The sequence below is a fragment of the Labeo rohita genome, chromosome 16, assembly GCF_022985175.1.
Source record: "Labeo rohita strain BAU-BD-2019 chromosome 16, IGBB_LRoh.1.0, whole genome shotgun sequence".
Lineage (NCBI taxonomy): Eukaryota > Metazoa > Chordata > Actinopteri > Cypriniformes > Cyprinidae > Labeo > Labeo rohita.
Window position 1 is genome coordinate 9,763,033 of NC_066884.1, and position 20,358 is coordinate 9,783,390.

The 20,358-nt window shown below is 35.3% G+C and overlaps 1 protein-coding gene across 3 annotated transcripts in view; it reads left to right on the forward strand.

Annotated features, from left to right (window-relative positions):
- The window catches only part of rbms3 (RNA binding motif, single stranded interacting protein), a 185,126-nt gene that overhangs the window by 135,590 nt on the left and 29,178 nt on the right, over positions 1-20,358 (forward strand). For all 3 annotated transcript variants that reach the window (XM_051131629.1, XM_051131630.1, XM_051131631.1), the window contains exon 7: positions 20,116-20,222. In XM_051131629.1, the coding sequence (XP_050987586.1) occupies positions 20,116-20,222 (107 nt within the window). The remainder of the gene's footprint in view (positions 1-20,115; positions 20,223-20,358) is intronic.

The window sequence follows — 20,358 nt, forward strand, 5'->3', positions numbered from 1 at the left end:
ACCATATTCTGACAATAAAAGTGGGGAAAATCTGTAAATTCCTTACACCCTAACAAAATCCAGCCATCTCTGGTAGTGTGTTTTGTACAAGCAAGCAGCACTCATATTTTTTACTAAAACTGTAAATGTGTCATTTTCGTGTCTCTCACATTCTCCCAAAAACTCATTTTCTAAAAAGGCTCCATTTCCAGTGCTCTGCTCTTCACCTCCCCAAAACTCACTCAATCGTTTTCTTTTCCCCTAACCTTTGAATAAGCATAAGCCTGTTTTTTCTTTCACTCTGCAGGGACACGACAAGCGTTGTAAACATACAGGAGGCAGGAATGAAAGGTGTTTAGATTCAGCTGTAGTCTTTAGAGAGAATGGCAGTGGTTAATGCGGTGGAGGGCAGTGTGAAAACCTGAGGCCTGCTCTGCAGAGCTGAACACTAAGTCAGATGGATGGCTTTTACAACGCTCGTAAACATGCAAACATGACGCCCGTAACCTCGGATACAGGAAATGCTAGAGGCTCTCATGATTCCTCCGGTGTCCCATCATGCCAGCATGTGTGTTTAAATCTTTGTCAGGTTTTTGAGTGAGAGGAGAGAACACTGGGTCCTAAACGTGAACTGATGTAGTAAATAATTCACATATTCACACATATTCTTCATATTTATGAGCTACGCAATTAATCGAGTAAAAAAAATATGATTATGGCTGCCGTGATTTAATATTCAGTGAGTTCGCACTGAACTGCAGGTCTCATGATACTGTGTAAACTTGCATTGACAGCTTTATTGATCATAACAAGATGGGAGCATTCTATTATCGACGCGTAGCTCGCTTGTGGTGTATAATTTATTCAAAATCTGATAACAGGTTTTTTTATCCTGCTAAGAGGGCCAGGGAGAAGTTGACTCTGTAGGCACTGTCTGGATTTATTGATGTATACAACAGCACAACATTCATTCAAGAACATGTGAAGTTTAGCTTACAAATCAGACATTCATCCCACAAAAATTCTTTTTTAGTGTAAATTCCTTTCATTAAAATAAAAAAAAATGTATCATCGTTATTTCTTTCTTCTTTTTTTTTTCATTGCAAATTATATTGTCAGCATATCAGTAAAACTAAGGCCTTATGAAAACGTGGGCGGAATAGCGGAATCCAGTCATGAAAATGGAATTTACTGTATATCACGGAACGTCACGGAATTTGGCAGATTTTGGATGAATAAATTAAAAGTAGGTCAGTACACTTAAATCAAAACGTGATATAGACTAGTGTCTGTGAATATTAGGTTCGGGTTAAAAGTAAAAGTTCGGTTTAACTTGAAGAAACTGTGACAGAAATACATTAGTTAATGTAATGATAGTACTACTACTAATAATACAATTATTATTAAAACATTATTTTAGTTGTAAGTAATATATTTTTAATAAGGAATATTTACCAAAAAAAAATACCAGAATTTATTTATGAGAAAAAAAATGTTTAAATCAATTAATTAGAGATGCTTGATTATTTAAAATTAATGAAACCATTAAAATGGAATCCAGAAAATTAATGAAAAACACAGAATTTTGTAAAAATAAAACTGAATTTGGGAGGAAAAAGTGTATTTCATAAGCCCGTTAAAATAAATAAATAAATAAATAAAAATAATAATAATTAATAAATAACTAAATTGTTATAAATTTAGTAAGTTTCATGATTTCATAATTAGACATGCTTTTTTGATTTAATATTTTTTTTATTTAAACATTAAAACGGAATCTAGAAAAATTTAGGAAAAATAAAAATATTTTTAATACAAATAAATGCTCATGAGCTCTTGCTTGTTTAATTATATATTTACACACATACTCAGGCGCACGTGACGACCGCAGTGTTTTTAGCCTCTGCCACCTCAATATACAAGTAACACACACACAATCTCTAAAACTGCTCTGAGAATCATTTCATGAGCATTTTACTGTTTCTTTTGAGAAAAAAACTATGGTCATATCAAATACAAACAGAAACTTAAAGGTCTTCAGAGCAACCTGTCAAAATAAAAGTTCAGTTTAACTTGAAGAAACTGTGACGGAAATGTATTACTTTATGTAATGATAGTACTACTAATAATAAAATCGTTGTTAAAAAATGAAAAAAGAAAAAATATTTACCAGAATTTATTTACCAAAAATGTAAATACACAACAGTTTTTTTTCCCAGTTCATTTGGAAAAATAAATGAATAAATGAATAAATGCATTAATAATTTAACTATTTTTTATTACTAAATTTATTATTTTTTTAGAAAATCAAATTAAGAGATGCTGTTGATTATTAAAAATTAATGAAACCAATAAAATGGAATCCAGAAAATTAATGCAAAATTAATTTAGCAAAAATATAACTGAATTTAGAATTAAGAATTTAGTAACAATATGACTGAATTTGAGAAAAAAAATGTAATTCTTTGGGCCTTAAAAAAAACTGAAATAAATTGCTGTTAAACTGTGTACATTTCAATTACACATGCTTAAATTAGATTCAACTAGACATGCTTTTTGATTAATATTTTTTAATTTGGGCATTAAAACAGAGTCTAGAAAAAATGGAATCTAGAAAAATTAAAACTAAAAAAAAAGGATTTTGACAGGATTTCAAAGGGCCCTAGTTAAACAAGAATATTCATTCTACACTCATGTTTCTGTGTTTTACATTTTTCAGAATCATCAAACATGTTTATGCCCACATGCCGTTTGGCCCAGTTTTGCCCTTTGACCCACGACTCACAATCAATCATGGTTACGTGGCTGACATTAGATCCATGTGGAAAATGATTCTCGTTCTCAGTCACACACATACACATGCACACATATGCACCTGGTAACTGGGTCTCCAAGCGCAGGTGTGGTAAAGGGATCAGGTGTTTTGGAAAACAGCTTGAATATGTGTTAGTGGTTGAGGTGTGAAAATAATATCTTCAGTGGAGCTGCTATAAAGGTCTTGGCTTGTTGTTTATGGCTTAACAGAGTCAAAATGTTTCATTTTTTTACACTTGAATGTGAAATGCCTTGCATTGGATAAGAATAACCTAAAAATATATCCATACGTATAGTCTGAACAAAAAAAAAGGATCGTTCTGGTTATATAGAATAAACAATTGAGTTTCATAACAATACAAAGTAAGGCTACACGATAAATCGTGACAATATCGCAATCGACATTAAGAAAAGCTGCGATATTCATGCCCGCATCTTGTCAGTAAGTAAATACAAAATGTTTAGTGTTTAGTTTTATTAAATTAACGTACACGTAAGTGAAGTAGTGCAAAACAAGTACAGAAAGTGCATTCTGTCAACTTTTTAGTGCATGCAATTCACAATTTACACTGTGCAACTGGGGGAAATAATTAAACTGGGATAAGTATTTTTACAAGTTTTTACCTAAGAACAGTGAAATTCCTAACAGTAATTGCAATAGCCTATGTTTCAATAGCCTCGCCGGCCTCATGTGGCTCGCCAAGCTTTAATTTGTGGCTCTCATGGCAGTAAATAATATGATGATATGATCAATACAGAGATTTCATAAAAACATTAAAGGGGTCATCGGATGCTAAGTTGACTTTTTCATGTTGTTTGAACATTAATGTGTGTTGGCAGTGTATGTACAAATCCACCCTATAATGATAAAAATCCATGCAGTGGTTTTTAATTAATCTGTAAAAATAAAATCCCCTTTTTCAAATCGATCCCACAATCCCACAAATCTTTGCAATCGCCTTTCCTTATAGTGTGGTAGTTAGGAAGTTTAGCGGCTAAACGCGGCTAAATGCGGCTAAAGTAAACAAGATCATCATTCCACAGAGAGAAGAGAGGGGCGGGGTGAGCAGAGCTCATTTGCATTTAAAGGAACAACCCCTTAGAATGAGATGATTTTTGCAGAGCTCATTTTGACAAGGTAAAAAGGGTGTTGTTTTACAAAACCATTGAGAATTTTATTTTAAGTATATTAGAGACTTTTCATTAAGACCCTAAAGAATCATATCAACTTGTGGAAAATTGGCATCTGATGACCCCTTTAAAAACATCAGGGCTGTAACATAACTTACATAAAAAAACTCACACGGAGATAATTTAATTATTAATAAACTAGTGTTTTCTGTTGCCGCAAGGATGAGGTTTCCGATCCTGACTCGCCATCTCCTCTTTGGACGCGCCTTTAGAGAGAAATGCATCTTTACAGATTACATAATGAAAGATTTTTTATTTCGTTAAGTAACAATTTAAAGCTTTCTATAGATATATTTATCATGTCTGTGAGGTATGTATTCGCTGAGTTTCGGTTCATTTTTGTGAAGCGCTCCTGTTGAGACAAAGGAAAGCACATCATGTTTGTGTTCTTTATTTTATAAAAGCACTGTTTTATTGATGTTGTGAGTGCACACAAATAAAAGTAGACCCTTTACAGTTACGAATGATGTATTACTCTTACCGTTATGAGCAAAAATGATGGAATATTTGAAATGGTTTCCACTGAAAAAAATGCAAGTGCACGCACTGGAGCCTCCATGCCCTGCAAAGCAGTGAAGCTCTGATTCGGGAATTTGAACTCTTGATATCTGGCAACCGCACTCACGTCTCTTGCGGGGTAATGCGTAAGGGGATGTAATATTGGACATTTGGCGCATTATTTTTGGTATAATTTGCTTCAATTTAAAATATTCGATATTCACTATATTTTCCAAATTTTACATCATCATCAAAATTATTGCGATATTATCGCTATTAAATATTTTGCATGCCTTATTCTGTGTAAGAAGCCACATCATCTCACAGAAGGATTTATTTCAATCACTCGACTGAAGTTATGAAGTGAGTTTTAAGTAAAAACATGTATTAAATTTGGTTTTGCGTAGCTTGCCGGTGAACTACGGCTCTGTGTATTGACGCTGCTCTATCTGAAAGCACGTACGCGATGAAGATTTACTGCTGATTACAAAATGCGCATGGATATCGCATGCGATTTATCGTGCAGCCCTAATACAAAGTGACAGTTGAATTAGGATCAGATTGGCTTCCGTGCATCCAGTTTGAATGAAGCTTTTGAGCATCGTATCAGCATGTGAACAGCTTGACCACCCGTCAGAGAGCCAATGTGAACACCAAATCGGACGCCCGGTTCTTAGCAAATCAATAAATCTGAAGCTAATATCATCAGTAAAATAAGGTGACATGCCCAGCGGGTCTTCGAACTGCGGCAAGTGTGCGGAGCCTCTGTCATTTCACACCAGTGCTATCTGGAGAATTCTCCAAACCAAATTTTCTAAACCGCATTATATTTTGATTTATTCGTGCTTTGTTCCTCCTCGACGGTGTCGTGATTGATTTAGCGCTGTTCTGACACAAACAAAGCCGGGCCCAGATAATCGCGTTTACACAAGATAGAATTCTAATGAGGGGGAGAAATGATCTTTCAGTGAAATCTATCTGATCTGGGGTGTTCTCTAATAGCTCTGTCTGTCTGTGACCCGAGAGGACGGCAGTCAGCCCCACGGTGGGCTAGCGATTTCAGTGGAGAGCCCATTAGGAAGCAATATTGCATGTATTTTTTTTCCTCCTTCTTCTTTATCAGGCGTTCATTAGGGCTGCTGGGATGAGTCATGCATATCCAAATCAGACAGATTTGATTTCATACGCACACACGCGCGGGCAGAAACGCAAGCAAATGCTTTTCAATTACCTGAAATGAGGGAAACATTTTCCTGCGTTTTTAACCAGCAAACACGGGGGAGTGGGTTATTTGCGTGCTCTGTCTGTATATATCATACGACGAATTACTGCTACATAAGCATGTTTTTTCAACAAACTTCTGTGTACCACCTGCTTTCCACGAGTGCTAATAGTTAATTGCACCAGGCAAATAGTGCTGACTTTTGTAAATAAATCTATTACGAGACTAATTTTACAATGCGTCTGAAGTCTAAAAAACCCCTGAGATGTTTGCAAAACACTTTTACATGCACATGAGACACAGGAAAATTAGATCAAAATAAACCTGAAATGGTAACGTGAGTTTTTCATGCTTTCAGGAAAATGTTCTTGCACAGAAGTCGCTTTTAGTTTATTTTTTTCCCCTTAAATTAATAAAAAGTAACAATAAGACATTTATAATGTTCCAAAAGATTTCTGTTGATAATAAATGCTGTTATTTTGCACTGTGCTCATCAAAGAATTCTAAAAAAAAAGCACAGTTTCAACTAAAATATTAACCAGCACAGCTGTTTTTAACATTGAGCATGATAAATGTTTCTCCAGCACCAAATCAGAATATTACAATGATTTCTGAAGGATCATATGACACTAAAGAGTAAGACTACTACTAAAATTATCAATAAAACATTTTTTAAGGAATACAGTATTTACCTGAAAAAATTACCAGAAAGTCTGTACCAAAATATAAATACACAGAGTATTTCTAAAAAGAAAATAAATATATATATTTTTTTTTCTATAAAATCAGTTCATTAGAGATGCTTTTGATTATTTAAAATTATTGAAACCATTAAAATGGAATCCATCGATAATCCATTGAATCCATCGAAAACAGAATTTGGTACAAATAAAATGTATTTCATAGGGCCTTAATAATAATCATTGTTTTTTTAACTTTTAATAAATTGCTGTTAAATTGTTTACGTTTCATGATTTCAATTCATTAGACATGCTTTTTTATTAATATTTTTTAACTTTTGTTTCTTAACCATTAAAACAAAATGGCTGCTAAATATTCAGCTTTGCCTTCACAGGAATAAAATATGTATTTAAATAAAAAACAGTCAATTTAAATTGTTATAATATTTATCAATATTACTGTTTTACTGAATTTTTTATCACATTTTGACTTATTTCAAAAACATTAAAAATATTACAGACTCCAGGTTTAATTATGTTATATTTATTAAATAATTACATTATTACTTTCAAACAAGATTCTGTCAAGTGCTAAAAAAATATAAATACATAATTTAAATATCAGTGCTGTCAATCAATTAAAAAAATAATTAATTATGTTTGTTAATTAATCGTGATTAATCGCAATTAATTTCAACTAACATTGACGTTTTTAACTGTTATTCCATTAATTTTACATTGAATCTTTAAATGAATGTAGACACAACATAAAGACAGTATATTTTTAATATTTGTTAAAAAATTATCACTGATACCAAAATTACTGATGTTTCTAGAAATCTAGAAACCCATTAATTACCTGCATCATTTTCAGCAAGTTCATAAAGTTATCAAAAACTGAATACTAAATTAAATATAGATGAATCCTTAAAGCTACAAAAGTTATTGTTTTTTTTTTTGTTTGTTTTTTTTGTTCTTTGAGTAAAAGACATCACAGCAGCTGGGTTATTAGGTTATTTGGCTGCTATTACTTTAAGAGCTGCCGCTGCTGAACGTAGCGCTGATCTGACTTGCATGCTCGCAGTTTTATTCATAAATATTTTTAATGCTGTTATTTTACTCCTTAAATATATATAAAGTGCTTTGACAGCACTATTACATCCCATTCACACGGGGCATCGGCGTTAACGCTTCAAGGAGGGCGTGTCTGAAGCTTTGCACTGATTTGCCAGCGTCTGCACCGAAGGGAATTGGCAAGCATCTGCACTAGTATATTTCCACAAGGCGATCTGATTGGCTGACGCCTGCGTTGGTGCTTGAAAAGTTGAACATTTTTTAACTTCTGTCGCGAGCAACGTCAGTGACGCTTGACGTCACTCCATTTAAAGTAAATGAGAAGCGTTAACGCTGATGCCCCAGGTGAATGGGGCATTAAATGTGACCCTGGACCACAAAACCAGTCTTAAGTAGCGAGGGTATATTTGTGGCAATAGCCAACAATACACGGTATGGGTCAAAATTATCGTTTTTTCTTTCATGCCAAAAATCATGAGGATATTAAGTAAAGATCATGTTCAAGGCATTGCTAAGAACTTCATTTGGACAAGGCTCAATTTTTCTTTTTTTTTTTTTTTTTTTTGCATCCTCAGATTTCAGATTTATTTCAGATTTTCTCTGCCAAATATTGTCCTATCCTAGCAAACCATACATCAATGAAAGTTTATTTATTCAGCTTTCAGGTGATGTATAAATCTCAATTTCAACAAATTGACCCTTATGGTTTTGTGGTCCAGTGTCACAAATATGCATGATGCAGCAAAATACTGGTGCAGACTGTCCATGCTTTTTTTGTGCTGAAATATTGCACGCAAAATTGGTGCGACTGTTTAGTGAATTCACCTCACAGAAAGACAACTTAATGTTATTTTCTGTTTTTATGCGGCGAGTACATTCCTTCTAAATGAAACATGAACTTCAACCTTTAAACGAGCATGTGGTGAACTGGCTCCTGACCTTGCATTCTGCAATGTTTTATTAGAGAACCGAGACAATAGTCTGTCTCCCTCTCTCTCTCCAGTGACCTGCTCTCAGGACGGGCTGTGCAGAGCAGCATCCACCAAACCAAAGTCAGACAGGCCCATTAAAAGGCAGGAAGTGGGGAGGCTAAGCTGATTATGCAATGTTTGTATTCTACTCAGTGCGCCGTCTCTCTCGCGCCGTCTGTCTTTCTGTCTCTCTCCCTGAATTGTCTCTTTCCTCCTGTTCTCTTTCCACTGAGGGGAGATGTCAAACAGGCCAGTGATATTTACCCGCTTTAGCCCAAACAAACAAACCAGTGCTCAGAGTAAACTGCTCTCCCAGCACTGATCCAAGATCAGGGCATCACACTGGGAAGCCGTTGTTTTTACATTTTATTTGTTGTCATTAGTTTTAGTGTTAGCATGAAGGTTATAAAGAATGTGTGCAGGTTATCTAAATTCCTCAAGCATCCTATTATGTATTTTTTACATAATGTGATGCATGGATATTTCTATATGGATGTTTCAAATAAATCCTGTTCTTTTGATCTTGATCAAAAATCATGGTTTACGCAAAAATATTAAGAAGACATTTTAAACATCGATAATAATAAGAGAACCTAAACACCAACTCGGTATATTAGAATGATTTCTGAAATATTATGTGACACTGAAGACTGAAATCATGGCTGCTGAAAATTCGGCTTTGGGTGCATAGGAATAAATTACATTTTTAATATATGAATGCAAAAAATGGTCATTTTAAATGGTAAAAATATATTTTGCAGTATTGTTTTACTGTATTTTTGAGAATAAATGCAGCTTTCTTACAATTTTAACAATATTTTACTGTAACCGTAGATTTGTTGTCTGTCAAATACATATTTTAAGATTATTTTACATTTGACATTACATAATTTTACAGTATTTCACAGTAAAATTGCATGTTTTGTTACATTTAATAATACTGTAGTATTTTTACATTTTTTTTCACTTTTAAAGTTCAGTTTAGCCTACAGTAAATCACACTTAAAATAAAATTGTTACAAAAAAATAGCACTATTGTACAGAACGATGCACTTCTCAAAGAAAAGTAACAATAGAGTTTAAAAATAATTTGAATTATTATTTCTTAGGAATATTTCACAGTACACATTGTTTATATCACACAATTTTACATCCATGTTTTAACTTTTCAATTACATTTTTTATCCATTTTAAATAAACCTAATATTTTTTTTCTCAAATTTTAATATTATTTTACTCTAACCATAGATTTGTTGTCTTTTAAATACATATTTTCACAGCAAATTATAAGATAATTTTACATTTTCTGACATTACATAATTTTACAGTATTTCACAATTAAAATTATATGTATTGTTTTGTTACATCTAGTAATATAGCTTTTCTCATACAATTAACCAATTTAAATGTTTTTAACTGTAGTAGTTTTACAATATTTTTGCTTTAAAATTAATTTAACTTACAGTAAATGAAGCTTAAATTAAAATTACTATTGTACAGAACAATGCACTTCTCAAAGTAATGTGAAGTAACAATACAGTTTAAAATAATTTTAAAATAATTTGAATTATTATTTTTTAATTATTTTATCAAACAGTATACACTGTGAAAATCACACAATTTTACATCCATGTTTTAATTTTTCAATTAATTTTTCATCCATGTTTTAAACAAACCTAAAAAGGAGGTTTTTATTATATTTAGTAAGCATAGATTTGTTGTCTTTCAAATACATATTTTCACCACAAATGCCATAGAAAACTTTTGAGTTCCCCAAAGAACCTTTCAGTAAACAGTTCTTAAAAGAACCATTTTGAAGAGCATTTTAAAAATCTAAAGAACCTTTTTCGCTTCTAAAGAACCTAAAGAAAGGTTCCATGAATGTTCAAGGTTCTTCACAGAACCACTGATGCCAATAAAGAACCTTTATTTTTAAGAGTGTAGCAGTGTTTAGATCTTAAACATGAATGAATAGTTTCTTTCCGAACTATTGGGAATTGAAATGACGTATTTGGGAGGCTTCTTAATGTAGGAGCGCTGTATTGTATAATGCAGGAGATTTTCTGTGTGTAAAACTGCAGGATAAGGCTCAGTGCCCGTGGCTTCATGGAAAGGCCGGGCTTTCCATCTCGCAAACAAACGGCGCACATGTATAATACCGGGCTTGTGGTGTTGTTGCGTTCAGTGAATTCTCATGTCTCACTGAGCGTGTGTGGGCTCACCTCACAGCAGTGCTCGACTGTGGGCTGTGTTTTTCTCTGTTTTCTCTCTATATGTATCATACAGCGGTGGCTGAATGTGAAACCAGAGTACACCGTCGTTCCTAGACCTGAAAGCCACTGTGCCAAGCTGGCAGCGTAACGGATCTGTGCGGTAGACTGCTATTAGAGCGTGGGCGACGTGTAGACACCAGCTTTGTCAGGGTCACACGCTCCTCCTACCCACTCAGTGCACACCGTTCCAGGGCAAACAGTGCTTTTCCTGTTGGTAAACACCATTCTTTCTTTCCTCTCTGCGTGTTCTAGAACAAGGACATCCATGTGTTGCACCATGTGCTACATATGTGGTTTTCAAGGACCTCTGTTTCAAACCAATTCTTCAGTTAAATCAAAAGCCATCTTTAAGTAAAAAAAAAAACCCTAACTAACCCAAATGCTGTTAGTTTTGATGCATCACAGCTATAGGGTCCTATGATTTCCACTATTCGTTATCATAATCGTTGAATCCAGTCATAAAAGATTCAGCTACAACACTACATGACAATCGTGGTATTGTGAGTGTCTGTTGTCTCGCTATGAATGCTTGAACTTCCCTTCCAGAGTGACTCCAAGAGTTCACCTCACAAGCATTTTACCATTTCATTTCCCAGCAGGCACACAATGTCATATTTGGTTAAATTCAGACATTGATATTTGGTTAAATTTCGCTTGCGACGCCGCTTGCCCTAAACTCAGTGTCAGTTCAGCGTCTAATGTCAGTGTTAATTTGATGTCCAATACATTAGCTGACATTGATATTTTGTTGTTTTTAGGTTTTTGTAAAGTAACCAAAATTTGACATTAAGTCAACGCAAAGTCAACGTCAAATTTATGTCAAATACTGACTTGCTTAGTGCTCTTCATCATAAATTGTACATCTTTTGAAAGCTTAAAGGGGTCATCGGATGCAAAGTTCAATTTTAGATGTTGTTTGAACATAAATGTGTGTGTACACATCTACCCTATAATGATAAAAATCCATGCAGTGGTTTTTAATTAATCTGTAAAAATAATATCCCCTTTTTCAAATCAACCCATTCTCAGAGGTCGCTCCCATGATAGTTGATTGACATGAGCGTCTTACCTCAGATCAGCTGTAACAGTCCATTGACCTCCATTGTTTCGATGCCAGAGCAGGGTTGTAAATTAGACAAGAATATCTCCGATTGAGCGATTGAGGTGTTGTGTTGCTGGATGTAATAATGAACATAGTGGTCGTCATTTACTCCCGACATCTGAGCCGCTGAAGATGGATAACATTTGTTTGTGAAGGGAATGCCCCTCCCGATCTACATAAATGTGTCTATGTTTGCGCAAATCATTCGTGATCCAGCTTCACTTACAGCAGAAGTGAGTGTAAGGGTTTTTTTTTATGAATCTCTGCAATCACCTTTCCTAATAACGTGCTAGTTATCAAGTTTTGGGGCTAAACACGCTAAATGCGGCTAAAGTAAACAATCTCTCAGAACAGCTTGTCTCTCCACAGAGAGAAGAGAGGGGCGGGGTGAGCAGAGCTCATTTGCATTTAAAGGAACAGTCCCTCAGAATGAGATGATTTTGAGCTCATTTTGGCAAGGTAAAAAGGGTGTTGTTTTACACAACCATTGAGAATTTTTAACCAAAGTATATTATAGACTTTTCATTAAGACCCTAAAGAATCATATCAACTTGTGGAAAATGGGCATCCGATGACGCCTTTAAATAAACCTCAAAAAAGAGATTAAGTAAACTTTTGTTTTTAAGCATTTTGTTTGGCGAAAGGTTATTCGTATTTTATTTGATTACATTTTAATAGATTAATTAAATTAACATTCTATCAATTGATTTGATTACCATTTTTTAAAACAATTTTGTATTACATATAAAACACAACTTCCAGAAAAAATAAAAATTTTCTGGTAAATAAAATAAAATAAACATTGTAGAGAATTAATATTATTATTATTATTATTATTTTTGAAGTTTTATGAATTCAACTCATTAGCCAACTTTTTTATTATCAAAATTGAATCAAACCATTAAAACCAAATCTAGAAAAATGTCAAGTTCTGTCATGAAACTCTAGATGGCGTATTCTGATGGGTCGTTAACGCAAACTGATGATATTGGTTGATTGGTTCATGTTGCATACGTAGCCAATTAGCTTACTGTTTTACATTTTTAAATGGCTGGTTAGCATTCACTAGAGCATTTCACAGCACGCTTTCCTCTGAAACCCTTCACCTCCCCAGCTCCACCTGTATAGATCTGCTACAGGTTATTAAATATGCTATTTATGCAGCAGCGTGTCTTAAGTACAGCACTCTGTTGGTGTATATTGGCAGTAGCAAGTTCCTGTACTATACAACAATAATCAACAACAGCAATTTAGCAGTGTAGCAGACCAAAGACATTAACATTGTCACATCCATTACCAAGCTAAAATCTTCCTAGAGTTGTAATGATAGAAACAAAAGAAAACACAGAATTGGGGTGAATTAAAACGTAATTTCTGGAGGAAAAAAATATATATATAATGGATGTAATAGGGTTTGAGGTCTTGTTTGTGGTCATTGGGATTAAAAGGATGGCAGGTATGAGTGAAGTAATGGAGAAAGCAGGGAACTTGAGAGCCATCGTAGGGCTGAGGGTGGGAAACTCGGGTGTGGCTCTAGGAATGCCTGCCGCCCACAATGAAAACTGGAGGTCTGTGGGAGCACAGCAGGAGTTGGCACGCCGGACGACGTCCATGGATTAGAAACACATGTCTATCTTATTGACGCCCCCCCCCTGACTTTTCACATTCCCTCCTCAACTGAATATCTGCAGTGCCGTGACCCAAAGTTAATAAACAGCCTGGAAATACATGTGGTTAGACCTGTCTGCTTGGGTAAATGTTATGGAAGCACTTATGGACACAAAATCAAACATGATTTTAATACAAAACAAGTGTTGTGTTTCGTTAAGTCACGCTTTAGTTTTTGTGTTTGTCTCTACAGGATTTAAAAAAAGAAGAATGAGGTTTTTTTGGTACAACTCCCAAAGCAATGAAAAGTGGCCCAACAATAATCCATGCATGCCCCGTAAAAAAGAAAAAAATGTAGAAATGAGTCAATGAATTATGAATTTTCCCCTGCAATAGTTCATGTTACATTTAAAACACATGTCATTGTATTGGGACACTTACTGTAATTCTGCGCAGATTTCCAAAGAGACTCTGATTAAAATATTCGCGAATTGACATGCGCTGCAGATGTTTGAATGAGTGTGTGTGAGTGTTTGTGGTTTGCTCTGTGGTGGTGGTTTGAGGAATAGCGTCATGCTTTAGCTCATTAAGTGTGATAAAGTGTCAGATTGAGATACCTTTACAGCCAGTGTGTGTGTGTGTACGTATGTTTCTGTTTGTGTTGATAGGTTTGAAGCCGTCTAGCATAGCCTGCGAACCTCCCTTGCCAAAATTTATCACAGTAACCATAGTTTCCACCAAAATACTACAGCTGTGTCGACAATAAACCTGCGTAGAATTTGGTATTAGACACCACAGCCATCAAAATAAAGTAAGCAAAATGACAGAAACCTTCAGAAAGCATTTGGAGGAGATACAGAATTAATTTATTATGGTATTAGAGTTTTAACAACTGTAACTACAATTTAGCATTTTTGCTTGTGTTATCAGAATGTTGTACTTTTGCAAGATGTTTTGAGTGGTTTTTGTGTTGCTATGCAGTTACCAAGGTGGTTTTAGTTTGTTAGTATTAGGGCTGTCAATTACATGATGTGTCGATTAATCTGATTAAACCCACAAAAGATTATATAAAGCTATTTTGTGTTAAGTGAAAAAGTGTCAAGTAGAAATTACAAATTGTAGCTTTAGAAAGAGATATTTTATTTGATTCAACATAGAATTTATTACACATAAACATTTAGGCTGCAACAGCCTAACGTAATTATGGAACATAAAAGAAGATAATTTGAGAAACATCTCAATATTTTTTGTTCATACAATGAAAGTCATTAGTAACCAAAACAGCTTTGTTAACCAACAGTTTTTAAAATACCTTCTTTTATGTTCCACAAAAGTTTGAAACGACATGACGGTGAGTAAATGATGACAGAATTATTATTTTTATTTTCATTAATATGTATACACATATATATATATATATATATATATAGTTGTTATTATTATTAATTTTTTTTTTTTTGGGGGGGTATGTTTATTATTATTATTATATTTTATTATTTTTTTTATGAAATGATACTCTAAATAACAAACTAAATGGTGATAAATGTCTTTATGAGTCAATGGGTCATTAATTCATTTGATTCGTTCAAACAGCTGATTTATTCAGGAATAAAGTAAATGACTCCCTTTATGAATGTGCTTTTGAATCATTGGTTCACATGATTCGTTCAAAACACAGATTCATTCAGAAAGGTTAGTTTGGAGACGCAGAATGTTCAGCTATTCTTTTTACTAGTTAACTTTTAACTATTTATACATTTTTCGGATCATCACTCTTCAGATCTCGGTAAATATTGTTCACACGTGGATTTACTTTAAATTTCACCAAGCTGATTACTCACTAAAAACTCCCAAAGATCATGGTTTCATGCCATTTTAAGTCTTATTTTGAGATAACAAAGTGGTTATATCTAAGTATATGAGTTGTTTACTTACCTTTTTTAAATTAGTCTTCCCATTAATGGCATTATATTGTTCATTCAAACTGATTTGCAGACACACATGAACACAAGAGGCGGGATTTGTCATATGAACCAATCACAGCCGAACATAACCAGTCATATCCATGTCATATCGTGATGGGAGACGAGAAAGACGTGGACTCCCGCTGTATCTTTACCTGCTAGTGTCGCTGTTTGACAGTTATACTAGTATGCTAGAAATACTAGTACTTAACACACTTTTTTAGATTATATTCTGTAATATTTGTGTTGTTTTGTTTTGGTACTGTGTACTATGTTTTGTACTCATCCAATTTTTTGAGGAGACACTGCCTCCCTTGCTTCCTCAGAGAAAAAGCCCTTTGTTAGTATGTGGTGAGTTGGTGAACTGGGTGGTTGCTTACAGTTTCAAAAGAGCGGTCTTTTATGATTGGATTTCAGATATCAGTTATGTTCATAGCACAAATGGTATTAAATCCAGTTTGAAAAGTCAAAGTTCTGTAAGCAATAGTAATAGTTTTGCTTGTGTTATCTGATTGTATCTGATGTAGACACATGGAAAGTAAGGTTGTTACTGAAGGTATTTGTTTTTGTGTGCGTGCAGTATGATTTCCCTGGACGAATTCCGGGTCTGAATCGAGAATCAGTCATTCTTAACAAAGGCTCAAAACTTTCCTTGCATGAGTGAGATTCAGCACTTTGAGTTCAGGGCAACCTGACTAGCAAAACAAACAGAGCTAATTCCAAGCAGAGTCTGCTCATAAAATCAGCATGGATATTCCGCCGCACTCCAAAAGCAGCACAAAACTCCCAACGTTATTTGGCTTCGCTGTTTTATGATGGCGCTGGTTGTTATTTTAGAGTTCGACCTAAACTGCGAAGGGCTTTAATGCAGGGCGTTTCCCACCGTCTCAGCTGAAACACACACACACATACATACACAGACTCATTGTTTTTGAGATAGGGCAGGGGAGAGCTGCTTGCTCGAACATTTCGAGGCAGCCGCAAAAGCTGTGATCTTTTCTGCTGCCTCGTTTTCTGTCTGTCCTTCACAATGGAGCCGCTTGTGTTGTGCTGCCGTTATCAGCGCTGGCCAGCGTGTGCGTGTGTGTATAATAGGAGGGTGATGACAAAGCTGCAGGTGTGTAGACCCTGCCTCCTCTGCAGGTGGAGAAAAGACACTTTTACCCCACCTAACGTCAGCTCAAAGCACACAGAGATCACAAGGGCCGAAAACTCGTTCTTTCTCTTCTCTTCTCTTCTCTTCTCTTCTCTTCTCTTTTTTTTTTTTCTTACGCAATCTGTTATGAATAATTTATGATTTGGCAAGATTTCATATAATTTGGAGAAAATGGTGTTTATTGATGAAGAACAGCTTGTTTTACACACTCACACACACACACACAGATGGATAGATTCTTAAATATTTTATCTTTTTATTATTATTTTTTTTAATAATTTTGAAATTTAGTGAATGCGTTAGGGATCTTTTCTTCTATTCTTTGTTTTTGTTAAATTTGATAAATTCATGTCACAGTTACATTTTCTTGGTTAAACATTGTTTCCACTTTCAGAAAAAGAAAAAAAAAAAAACAGTTCTATTTTGTATTTTTACACAACAACAATTTAATAACAGTTTAAACAATATATTTTATTTGTGAACGTATGTTCATATGTTCTTTTTAATAGTTAACTTTTAACTACTTTTTAATTTTTTGGATCAACAGTCATCAAAGCTTGGTAAATATTGGTCAAAGACAGAGATTGACTTTAAATTTCACCAAGCTTATCTTTCACTAAAACTCCCACAGATCATGTTTTCATGCCATTTTAAGTCTTATTTTGACGTAAAAAAGTGGTTATATCTAAGTGTGTGAGTTGTTTACTTACTTTTTTAAATTAGTCTTCCCATTAACGCCATTATGTTGTTAATTAAGACTGATTCGTGAACGCGTAAAGTTCCATGAAACGGGATTTCGGTCTCTGGACACTCAAAGCGCAACTGCACCGTATGTCAGCACACTGCCCACAAGGGCTATGGCTACAAGAGCTACAAGGGCTACAAGGGCATGTTATTTTTTATTTAGTACTGTCCTGAGTAAGATACTTTACATGAAAGATGTTAACAAGACAAAAAATAGCTGAAATTATTAAAATAACCACCTTCAAAAGTTTGGAAACCCTTGGTTTTTAATACTCTGTGTGGTTACCTGGATGATCTATGACTGTTTTTTTTGTTTTGTTTTCTTTTCTTTTGTTTCGTGATTTTTGTTCATGAGTCCCTTGTTTGTTCTGAACAGTTAAAATGATAAACTGTTCTTCAGAAAAATCCTCCAGGTCCTGCAGATTTTTCAGTTTTACAGCATCTTTTGCATATTTGAATTCTTTCCAACAGTGACTGTATGATTTTGAGATCCATCTTATCTCACTGAGGACAATTGAGGGACTCAAACACAACTATTTACAAAGGTTCAAACATGATGCTCCAAAAGGAGAAGTCCACTTCCAAAACAAAGATTCACATATAATGTACTCACCCCCTTGTCATCCAAGATGTTCATGTCTTTCTTTCTTCAGTCGTAAAGAAATTATGTTTTTTGAGGAAAACATTTCTGCATTTTTCTCCATATAAAGGACTGCTATGGTGCCCCGATTTTGAACTTCCAAAAGGCAGTTTAAATGTGGCTTCAAACGATCCCAAATGCAGTTGTAAACGACCCCAGCCAAGGAAAAGGGTCTTATCTAGCGAAACGATCGGTTATTTTCATTAAAAGAATAAAATTTAAATACTTTTTAATCTCGAACACTCATCTTGCCTTTCCCTCAGTGTGAAAAGATGGATCTCAAAATCATACAGTCACTACTGGAAAGGGTTCAAATATGCTAAAGATGCTGGAAAACTGAAGAATCAGCAGGACCTGGAGGATTTTTCTGAAGAACAGTGCTCAGTTTAACTGTTCAGGACTCATGAACAACTAACACAAAACAAAAAAACAGTCGTAGATTATCCAGGTAACCACACGGTAAGAACCAAGGGTTCCCAAACTTCTAAAAGGGGTTCTTTAATAATTTCAGCTGTTTTTTTGTCTTGTGGACTATATGTAAACATCTTTTATGTGAAATATCTTACTCAAGACAGTACTAAATAAAAAATAACATGCATTTTGTATGATCTCTTATATTTTGTTAAAATTATTCACATTTTCACAGATTCTGCAAGGGGTTCCCAAACTTTTGCATACCACTGTATTTGCGTTGTTTTATTATATGTACTATGTACACACACACACACACACAAAGAGTATATACATATTTTCTCTGTTTATCTCAGCTGTCTCTTTTCATCTCTTGTTTTGTTTTTTTTGTTTTCTGTCCATTTCTTTCATCTAATCTTTCTCTCTAATGTCATGTCCAGTGTTTTTCCGAATAATTACAATCTCGGAATGCCTGTTTTATTCTGAAATCTTTGTTTTGAAGACTTGATCCCTTGTTTGATGTCTCATTCTAAACAATAGACAAAAGAGAACAAACAACAGCTATTAAATATTCTATTCGGCTACAGAATACTTAATGTTCTGCTGAGCCGTTTCAGCTGCTCATTTTGTACTTGTTTATCTGGTTCTGTGCAATATATGCGCTTATTTACGCACAAAGCATCCTCTGCGGTCTGTGATACAACAGCTTTCTATTGTTCCACGGAGCGGCTGAAATATCGCAGTGCAGGTGAGAGCGCGCGGAAGAGAAAGTGTTCATTTTTCTCTGCCAAACTAACATACTTTCAGAGGTGAGTGTAGAGTCATATCGCCGGAGGGCAGGATTACTCAGAATAGTTGTCTGGACTCCACAAAGCAAAAACTCCTCCTCCTGCATCTATCATCGCTCTCTGCCAGATCCCATCATCCAAGAAGTTTGCGCTCGCTTTAAATGAGTTTTTCTAGTTGCCGAGGAAACCAAATTAAGTTTAGCTTAGCTGTGGCGTACAGGAATTTGTTCAACTGGAGAGCAAAATTTCCTGCTCTTCAAGTGCGTTCATAGACTTCGGAGAGGTGTTCCACACCCTGCAATTCATATTGCCGTCATGACTGAGCGAGAACATTGAAGTGTTTCGCCTCAGCGCCTGCCATCCTGCTTTGCACTTTTGGAAGAGAACTCTTCTGAACTCTCTGCTCGCCTTTCGCGTGAACCGGCCCCTCGGGGTCGTAGAGGAGCCTTCTCGCTTTCCATGTTTTTTCTGTGTAGTAAGAGATAGTAAGCGAGATACGCACTTCACTGAGCACCAAAAACAAACACTTCAAAACTTTCAGTTTGTGCAGTCAACGCCATTTAAGTTATTTACTGTCTCCATCAGGTCATTTGTTATTGTGCAAATATTACAAGGCGCTTTGAAGGCCTGCCAGGGAAGTTGTTTTGATGATGGGGATTTGAGAGGACGCCCGTGCCAAAAGTGGAGCCGATGGTCTGAGTGTCGAAGACATAATGGAAGGGGGGGATCGAGGGGAGATAGTCGAGGGGTGTTGAACTTCAAAAGGTCATTGGATATTCCTCCGCTGCTCTGTGGGCTCGGTGTGGGTGTGATACCTGCGGTGTAACATTTCCCTCTCTGTTCAAAACACACTCCACTTTCTTTGCCGAGGTCACGACCTTTCCATCAATCGTACTGCGCTTGACCTATGGAGGTATCCGTCCACTCCTCCCTCTCACGCCCTGCTGGCTAGCTGACTGATCTTTTATATTGTTCTGTGTTTGTTCCCTCTATTCCACAGCCCCGACGGAGCCGCTGCTGTGCAAGTTCGCAGATGGAGGACAGAAGAAGAGGCAGAGTCAGAGCAAGTACCCTCAAAATGGCCGACCGTGGCCTCGGGAAGGAGAGGTGAGTGCTGGCAACCTCACAGACCTACCAAACATCCTTGACAGGGCTCTGCTAAAATTCTGAATCTATCAAAATTCTGTCTGTCTGTCCTTCTGTCTCTCTAACCATCTATCTCTCTATCTATTTGTCTGGCCTT